At 43.2% G+C, this 9,719-nt stretch overlaps 1 protein-coding gene across 1 annotated transcript in view; it reads right to left on the bottom strand.

The window, feature by feature from the left end:
* Nucleotides 1-4,367: 4,367 nt before the first annotated feature.
* The window catches only part of TAF15 (TATA-box binding protein associated factor 15), a 22,577-nt gene continuing 17,225 nt past the window's right edge, over nucleotides 4,368-9,719 (bottom strand). The window contains exons 9-16 of the mRNA XM_014953272.1: nucleotides 9,596-9,628; nucleotides 8,889-8,998; nucleotides 8,213-8,342; nucleotides 6,806-6,895; nucleotides 5,397-5,481; nucleotides 5,221-5,306; nucleotides 5,012-5,114; nucleotides 4,368-4,741 (exon numbers count right to left, since the gene is read on the bottom strand). Of these exons, the coding sequence (XP_014808758.1) occupies nucleotides 4,702-4,741; nucleotides 5,012-5,114; nucleotides 5,221-5,306; nucleotides 5,397-5,481; nucleotides 6,806-6,895; nucleotides 8,213-8,342; nucleotides 8,889-8,998; nucleotides 9,596-9,628 (677 nt within the window). The 3' untranslated portion in view covers nucleotides 4,368-4,701. The remainder of the gene's footprint in view (nucleotides 4,742-5,011; nucleotides 5,115-5,220; nucleotides 5,307-5,396; nucleotides 5,482-6,805; nucleotides 6,896-8,212; nucleotides 8,343-8,888; nucleotides 8,999-9,595; nucleotides 9,629-9,719) is intronic.

Genomic DNA, 9,719 nt, shown 5'->3' on the forward strand with positions numbered 1-9,719 from the left:
GGTAACAGCTCAGAAGTGGGGCAGAAGGAGTTAGAATCCTCCTAACTTCTACCCCAAAACCAAAACGTGAGAAGTTAAGCCTATGGCAAAGAGCAGACAAAGATTTACTTCAAAACACTCTGGGAAGAGCATGATGAATAGATCCGTACAAGCTCTAGTTGCCTAAACATTCCTGATTTCTTGGGTTTCTAGACAAAATCCCATCTCCCTTGGATTTAACACAAAAGCTCTCAATCAATGCAGTCCACTCCCCTGATTTCAAAACCCTTCCCTAAGATGCCTCCACAGCTTGAATTTGGAGACCCAGAGGGTTCCTGATTTAACACCATTAAAATATCAACCCAAAAAACACCACAGCGAGCCCAAGGCTGTTATCACAGAGCGGGGTGTGGATGGGGGGAGGTTTGGTGATGGATGGGGGCGTGGAGCAGGGCAGAGGGAACCACTGGTGGGTCACCCCCTGCACTGGGGGGAGGTGAGCTCCGAGAGGAGTTTGTAAATCAAGGTTACGAAACAGCACCCCAGTGACCTGCACATTCTCGGAGCAGCTTCTAATGTTTACCACAAACTGATAAGCAAATAGCAACACCATTACTCCTCGGGGACAGGTTCCAGCCCGGGATGGATGCGATACACAAGAACTGCCAGCTTAAAAAAATAAATAAATAAAATTAAAAAAAAAAAAAAAATTTAAATGCTTTGCGCTAAGAACAGGTTCAAGTTGTTCCATTTCATCCACTCCAGACACTGCCTCCGGAGAGCCGTCATTCTTCAGATGTTTGCTGCTCAGCAGCAGTTGCAGCAGCTGGGGAGCAGAGGGACAGCTCGCCGGGTGCTATGTTGAAATGTCAGAAATACTAACCCTGCTGCCCAGAGGTGGTGGCCGGGTCTGGGACCACTTAATTTCAGATGGGCAAGGTCAGGGAACCAGCCTTCCCCCCTGCCCTGCGGTACGGGCAGCAGCCCTGCCTGCAAGAGTCAAATTCTGCACAAAGGCACAAGAGGTTTTTGTTCTCCCGGCTTTAGCTGTCACAAAGGTAAAGCTTTTCTGCTTAAAACCAGTTTTTTGGGGTGCTTCATTTATACACAGCAAGTCCTGACAAGTCAAAGGGCTTCCCCTGTCCTTAACGTGATAGATAAGTCTGTCTAGACCAGCATCCTCTCATCAACAGAGCCGGGAATGGGTACTTAGGAGAAGGGTGGTCAGGAAAAATAAGAAAATGCAAAAATCCACCCCTGCTTTCCTTGGCTGTACCTTTTGTGCTCAGAGTTCCTGGGAAGTCGGTGAGGTCAAGAGAGGCTCCATCCAGCTTTTGAGCACTCCTACAAATACATCAGCGTGTTGTGCTTCATTTGCTGGAGCAGTTTGACTGAATCTCACCAGTTATTTCCTGAGAAAACTGCTAAAGCCACACAGAGCTCTTCAGAGTGTCACCTGCGTCCCAGCGAACACCATCATATTAGTACAGAAAGGGGACTTTTAAGCCTTTCTGCAACTTCGGGCGCATTCCGACAGCTGTGTTTTATTACAACAACTTTACAAGCAATTTCTACAGGAGCATTAGCAACATGGTGTTCTGGGGGCAACGTCACACGAGCTCTTTGTTACCCTGGAAATGGGAATTATCATTTCTAGATTAGGCAACACAGCGCTGGCTGAACCCCGGCCTCAGACCCCCAGAGATTGGAGCTATTGGCTCCAGTCACAGCTTCCATATCTCTCTCTAGGGCTGTGGTATTCGAGCAACTTACTAAGCTGCATGACTTCTTGGGGTGAGGTGGGTTTGGTTGTACAGAGCCAGCACAGCGATTATTTGGCTGTCTCTTAAATTGTTTAGCTATTTTTGCTGCATTTCAGCTCTAAGGATCACAAGCCTCTTCGGCGCTGGAATCCCCCAGCTACGCTTTTCCCCATAAAGCCATTGTTGAGCTTGGCAAGTGCTAGATGTGTTTTTATAAATAAATCACCCAGCATTCCATACAGGACTGATTTCCAAAAGTAAAACCTCGCCGCTTAGAAAACGTACTGGAGGATAGATCATAAAAAGAAAGGAAGGAAGCAGGGCATGGCCATTCCCAGCTCAGATAACTTGAACTCATTCCTTCTACTGGGATTGAGTCTCTCTTGGTTCTCCACCTCCTGATAGACCCACAGTTCTGTCTCTCCTTAGTTTGCAATTTTATTATATGAAGTCCCAGCAAACACTCATAGAGCACCTACTGGGGATAAATTCAAAGCAGGATCTGTGAGATGTGCCCCTTATTTTTGATTTGTCTGTTCAAAGTAACAGATCACCTGTCGACGGACACTTTCCTCACCTGCTGAAAAGCAGCAAGTTCTAGTATCTGCAAACCCCTGTCTTCTGACCAACAGCACCAACCATCCGTGAAGCATTGTATTTGCACAGTATTGCAAATAAATCCCTAGAAACAGAGGTAGCCAGCTGCAGTGCCAGCAGTGCTGACTTAAATATGCAGCTGTCTCAGCTGTAAAGGCAAGAGCCTTCCCAGCACGACCCAGGCCACGCTTAGGAGAGCAGGCTGCTCCACCACCGGGCATGAACTCAACAGCAAATGGTACCAGGCCAGGAAGAGCTAAAATTCTTACAGCCCTTGGTATATTACCTAGATTTATTTTGTTTCTTTCAAGCTTTTTGCTTTTAATTTCATTAAAGCTTACCCTTCTGACCCTTAGGCAGCTGCTGAGAAAAACCACAGCGCTGAAGGACTAAGCAGAACCCATTGGAGGGGAATGACAGTTAAGTCACAAAACATCACTTCCCAGGTGCCTCTAAACTAATTTAACTCCCTCTACACCAAAAGCAACTAAAAATACATGCCAAACCAATACCACCCTTTCCCTGACTTGCAAGTTTTCTGTAAGACAAAAGAGCTGGTGAAGAAGATGTCTTCACTGTCAGAAGTGTCGTGTGCTGCCCCGATGCAGAATGGAACATAAACAAATGTTTGGTTTTGTTGCTGGGCTGGAAAAGCTGTGACGGTGGTGACAGCTCCAGCAGTTCTGTGGCTTGAGGACTGGTCCATGTAGTGATCCAGCTGGGTAGTGAGTGTTTAAAGATGGAAGTGCTCTTAGCTCAGGGAAGAAAGTGCAGTTGGAAGTGGAGTCAGCAGCAGAAGGACCTAGAACTGTTGCTCTCAGTATTGAAAGTACCAGCTTTTCAACCACCGTCCCTTTTTCCCCAGGAGGGCAGAAGTACGAGCTCCACCAGGGAACCTCACATCTTAAGCAAGAAACAGACTGAATTTGTCTACAATTTGCCTACATGAAGCCTCACCCATACTTAAATTTTATAATGTCACTAATACACACATACCTCAAATTCCACTGTTTTAAGAGAAACAAACCATCCAGAATTTGTGGCAAATGCCTTTTCTGACAGCAGCAACAATACCCGTACTATCCAGGAAAAATCCTTAAAAAGGCACAGCACAGTTATTACATTTACAGCCATGGGTAATGGCTGATCTGAACTTACCATAAGTGTACACCAAACTAGGGAGCTGCCTCACAAACATTAACAAAAGCCATTTTTGTTCACTTTTTTGTGAGAGGCAGTGGATGGTGTGCAGCTGTGTGCCCAATTATCGAGGCTGTTAACCGCAGACCCTGAGACCTTGCACTAGCAGTATTTTGCCCACCAGAGGAGGACACCCAGATGTTCTCTCTTGAAGTCTTGTGATGACAAACTGACCGTGGTACCACCAGCTTCTCACAGGTTCCCACCAGCCCACCTCTGCAGCACGACCTAGTCCAAGGAGGGGTGATAATTAATCTCCCTTGTTTCTTCAAACCTTGGCTTCAGTGCTGAGTCCCAAATGCTGACAATGTGTCTACTGAACCTCGCCTGCATCTCATCTGGGAGATGAAAAGGCTGCACACAACACGTTTGCTATCACCACACTTCAAAAGCAGCAATTAAAAGGTACAGCAATATGTAGCAAATTACCTTTTCTCTTTTTTTGAAGGCATCCCACCTTGCTTTTGGAGTTATCCAGGCCTGGACACCATATGCTCCTCGGCAGCACAAGAACACACTGCCATCTGCCTGCTCCTCGCGACGGCTGCAGGGGCACACCAAGGCACGAGGAAAATGCTGGCAACACAGGACTTTAGTCTCAGAGGGAAGAAAGAAAAGAGCAGGGGACAAGTCTGCAAGTGTGGGACAGAGGGCACGGACAGCAGGTAGGCTCACCACTGACTTACCCACAGATTTCTGCAAACAGCACGGATCGAGGGTCAAAGCAGCTGCATCTTTTCAAACAAGACCCTATTGATGGCTTAGGTCAGGTCGTATGGGAATATGTAAGGGAATGAATGCCACTGAAATAATTGTGAAACAGTAAGATTTCACAAATAAAACAATCAGCATTTATTGTTGTATTACAAAACACTTCATATTTTGGCAATATTTTACAGTTTATCCTTTTCCTTCTTAGGGCCTGTTGAAAAGGTATGGGGGTGGGGAAGAAAAGAGGTGAATGTTGAAATCAAGATTAAATTTCAATGTCTTGCTTAAAAAAAATTCTCCCAAACCGCCCCAAGTCCCTCCCACCAAAATAAAAATCTAGTTTCACTCAATTCCACTATCCAAAGAGGCCATGGGTGAAGCGGCAGGCAAAACTCTGGCAATTTCACTATCAAACGCATCGAGAAGACAAACAAAACATTCACAGTGGTCTTCAGTATGGTCTGTTGCGTTGATCATTTCTGAAGTCATTTCTGAAAGGGAAGTAAGAAGTTGTAAGGAATCTCCTAAGTAAATAACAAATAGTCCCTTCAAACATTTCTAAGTCGACTTCTGCTTATTCTTCTACGTTTAGACAGCCTTATCCAAAAATGCTCACAAAACACACTCCTCGGGCAAACTGACTTGTTTTCTCTAGAAGCTTCCATCTGCAGTGTTTTCACAGCCCAGCCGTGCACACACAGGTTAACACCACCGTCCCACAGTCCCTACAATTTCACCCAAAGGCAGAGGGACCTGCTCACCTTCCTCCCATTTTCCCTCCGTAGCCACCTCCCCGGTCACCGCCTCTGCCCCCACGGCCTCGATAGCCTCTTTCTCCTCCGTAGCCACCTCTGCCACGAAAATCTGGAGGGAAATGCAAAATGACAGGTCAGCCACGTGTCTTCAAAAAGCCACAGAACATCATTGACGCTTCTAACACTTCAGAAGAGACACAGTTGTTCTTACACACCTCCTGATGGACGTGAATCTTCTGGTCTGGGCTCACCACACTGGTTGCAGGAATTCCTGCGAGCGAAGTTCATATTACCACAGGCCCTAGAAAAGACAAGGATTCCTCAGACTTAGTTGCCGTGAAACTCCAACAGCATACATGAAACACCACCGCCCAATTAAAATGACACTTACGGGTTAGGACAAACCCAATCACCATTTTTGGGTTCCCCACTTCTACCCTGGAAGCCCCCACCTCTTCCATAGCCACCTCGTGAACCTGCAGACGAAATTATAATCAGAATGAAGGAGGGGAAGCGTCTGTGACCTATACATGAGAAACATTTATTAAGGACTGTCACTGGCTTCAGAACGCAAGTGACAGACTTTTCAGGTGGAATAAAGGGTGTTTAATGTAAATATATCCCCACTAGGTGAGCCTCTGAAACCATGTTAGGAACTCTGAAAGATGCAGGTAGTGCCAACGACAAAGAATTGTCCCACCATAGAATTCAGCATCTACTACCTGACTAGCTACAAGATGGCTAAAAGACTTGGGCAAATGACAACAGAAGTTTTAGCCAGCATTCAGTGTCCTGAGGTTAGTGTATCCACACAGCCAAAATACACATGTTCATATGGACAGATTTACAACACAGGCAGATGGGGAAAAATAAGAAGCAAGGCAGCACATGGTGGCCAGAAAACTGTGCTCCACCACAGATTTTTTTTATAAATTCTTTTTCTGCAGTAAAAGGAAACTTGATCCACTTGAGTTGCCAACAGGTAAATACAAAACCACTATGTGTATTAATAAAATTTCATAAAGATTTAACAACGTATAATATCAAACACATATGGCCAGCCTTCGTCACAGAACAAAAATTTAGCAAAAATCTGTCTGGATTAATGCCAGATGCATCTGACACAAGCACAGGGACAACACAGCTCTTGCTTTCTGCATCAGAAAGATTGAGAACTTTTATACCAACTGAAGTTCTTTAAAGAATCATTTCTTATCAGCCTACAAAACTGCCCGATTTCAGAACCAAAGTTAGCTGACAGCCACCCCACAAAGCATGCTTCCTGTAAACGGTAATTAGCATCCAGTGGACTGCTGACAAGACTGTATTATGCAAAGAATCAGGGAGATTAACATCTCTCTAATTAAAGGAATCAGACATCCAACTGCTACTCTAAGTCGGTAGGAGTTGAATAATTTACCCTGCTTAATACCATCTGGAAACACCAGAGAACCTCAAGGCTTTGCTGTAATAAGCACATACTCATTGGGAATTCCCACCTATGTATGTGGAACCTGTACAGCCTCAACGTCGCTGTTGTACCACCTCTTCAAAAGCAATGCTGGGACATGATCTGGAGAATTTCCAGTTCAAATGAAAAGCATTAATTCTGTGCTGCGCAAAAGAGATTACAGATTTTAGTTTACTTAACTTGGTTCAATCCTTATTACTCCCTTGCATGGCAGAATCCCAAAAGCCTGTATACTTTGATGAATCACTGCTTCAAAGTCAACTTCTCTTTCATAAACAAGCAATAGCTAAAAAGCATAAAAACAAGGATTCTACAGATTTTAGTCCCACCTCGACGTCCACCACCTCCACCTCCTCTCATGAACTCTGGCCTTCTAGTTGCAAAAGAAACTTTGATGACGTTGCCATTGAATTCTTTGCCTGTGGAAAGATGGAAAGTGAGAGAATGATCAATACAGCTCCTGACAACAGAGCAGCAAGCTCAGAAGAACAGAAGTGATTTGCACAAACAGACAGAATGCAAAGCTTTAAGATGCAGGGAGCCTGGAGTAAATCTCTTATTTTTGAAAGCACTGGTCCAAACGTGAGATGGCAAACACAGAGTTACTTGCTAGGTTCTCCATAAACCCACAGATATTGCTCTGGATTTAAATGTGACCTCTAAGTTGCAATTTAACTAGACACATAAGAGCATTTAAAAGATTCTAGGCCATGTTCATGGGTAAGTAGTTCAGATGTTAGAACTGTATTTGTTCTTCCCCCAAATCAGGCAGCAAGGTTTTTGGACAACGCAACAGCCAGCAAAAAAGTTAAACACTCCCAAGTAAGTGAAAAACATCAACTTTTTAAATATAAAATCTCAGTTCTTCATAGATACAAGGTTTATCACAGAACAAACAGGACTAATATGTGCCAAATATATGGCTTTATCCTCCTAAACAGAAGTCAATTTGCATTTTATTAGCAAAATATAAACCATCAAATACCATGTCATGTCACAGTTTTTGTGCAATGCCATTTCACACCAGATAGAGTATGTCCTTTTGTTCCTGCCCAATATTATTTAAATTCTGTGAACACAGAAGGTCACAGAGCAGGCGCTCTCCCTTCCCCCCAAGTTTACTACTACAAAAGAATAACACTATTTCCTGCAACAACATCTGAAAAGTTTAATATTAATGTTATTTCTGGGATCTGCTCTCTTCTTCCACTGAACCCGTAATTTTAAAAACCTTTGTTCTTCACTGTGTACATACAAAACACTTGGCACAAGATTGCCATAAGCATTGCCAAACTCTAAAAATGCTACCACAACACTAATAATATCAATACTAACACTGTGGGGAAATCCCTTCAGCTGCTAACACAGATTACAGTTCTGCTGGTCTGAGCAAGTTATGCTCTCCTGGATGAAATGAACACCATCTTTCATACCCTGTGCATGGATGACTGAGGCACAGCAGCAAACCCTAACTGCTTCATTATCCATTTTTGGTTTTAATCACTAGCTGCTCTTCCCTTGAATGAGAGAAAAGTGAGCACACACAAAATGTCGAAGAATTACAGGTCTTTGTTAAAAAAAAACAAACAACCAACCAAACCAACCAATAAAAAACCCACCAAAAAAAAAAAGGACAGACAAGAAGCAGCATGGGGTCCCCAGGGGGGGTTTTGATTTGCTTCTTCCACTCCTTGTTAGGTTGATAAATAAGAAGAAGAACAGGGACTCTCACCCACCGTCAAACCAGTCAATCGCTGCTTTAGCAGAAGGAGGGTCATCAAAAGATACCGTTGCTTCTCCCTTTGGTTTGCCAGTATCCTTGTCTGTATAAAGATTTATCATAGGTTTGCCAGTCTTTTTGTTGGTCTGAAAAGAAAAGGTTGTTCATTTGAAATAGGGGAAATACTGGTAAAGCCAGCTCATAGCAATAAACTGTAACAGCTAAGTATCATTAGAAAGAAGACTCTCTTGGAGCTAGACTGCAGAAACAGATGCTTTGACTGAAGGACACTGACTGGGTGGTCTCCATGAAGTAATGATGGGCCCAGTTACTAAAAAAATTGAGGTCAAGTGCAGGAAGTCTTAATTTAAAATTGCAGAAACAGAAGAAACAGCCACCAAACACAGAAGCACCCTTGCTGAAGTATGAGGGTAGTACTACAGATATTGTCAGTGTTAAGGGTTATAAAGAGTAAAGAAGAGAAACAAAGCAACCTAAATGTCACTAGAAAAAAGCTGCTAGTGCTGCCAGCTTACAAATGAGCTGTCATCTGGGAACCCAGATAAAAATATTATCTACAACTGCTGGGGAGTCAGAGCGAGCATGTGCCTTGAACGGTATCAGTGCATTTCCAATACACTAGATCCCACAAGTTCTCTTCCTTCTTACCAACCACTTCTCACTTCACATACCTTTATAATACCAATCTGTTTGAAATAGTCTGCCACTTGATCTGTTGAAACATCCTCTCCAAGTCCTTGCACAAAGATAGTGTTGTTATCAGAGTTGTCAGACTCTGAATCTATATAAAAAAAAAAAAAAAAAGAAGCTACATTTACCATGATTTTTTGTGGTAGCAACATTTTAAGCTCAGGTCTATAATGCCCAGTAGCAGACCCTTAAATCCCAAAGACTTCTTGGGTGAAATAAAAGATGAGCAGAAGCATCATTTTGAAGTTAACCCCATCAAAAATGCATGCACAGCACCCTCAGATGCTGTGGTACATCAGAGACTGAACACATCTGACAGCTGACCAGCTCTCTGCCACACACTCAACTTGCCCGTGCAGCTACAACATCCAAACCCATCAAATGTGTTTTAACCCATCAAACTGTGTGTTTTAAATAACACAAGTTGAGCAGAAGAGTTATGGCAGAGAAAGCAGCTGCTTGGCTCAAGCAGATTACAAGTTCATCAGCAAATTCTTACTTGCTGTATGAAAAGAACATCCAAAAATTCACATGCATGTTAATAAAATACACTTAAGGAAGACAAGCTTTAGATTAATTTCTTTTAAGCCATGGGAACTGCAGCAACATCCATCTTCAAGATGTACATTTTAAAAGCAATGACCTAAGAGAGCTACAATCCACTCCCAGCCACCGCTTGTTTTCTTACCAGCATCTGATCTTGGTCCATAATCCCTTTGACCTACGAAACAGGGTTTAGAAAAAAAAAAAAAAAAAAAAAAAAAAAAAAAAAGACTATTTTTATAAAAAAATTTTCAAGGGACTTTTTTAGA

This window comes from Calidris pugnax, unplaced genomic scaffold, assembly GCF_001431845.1.
Source record: "Calidris pugnax isolate Ruff unplaced genomic scaffold, ASM143184v1 scaffold133, whole genome shotgun sequence".
NCBI lineage: Eukaryota > Metazoa > Chordata > Aves > Charadriiformes > Scolopacidae > Calidris > Calidris pugnax.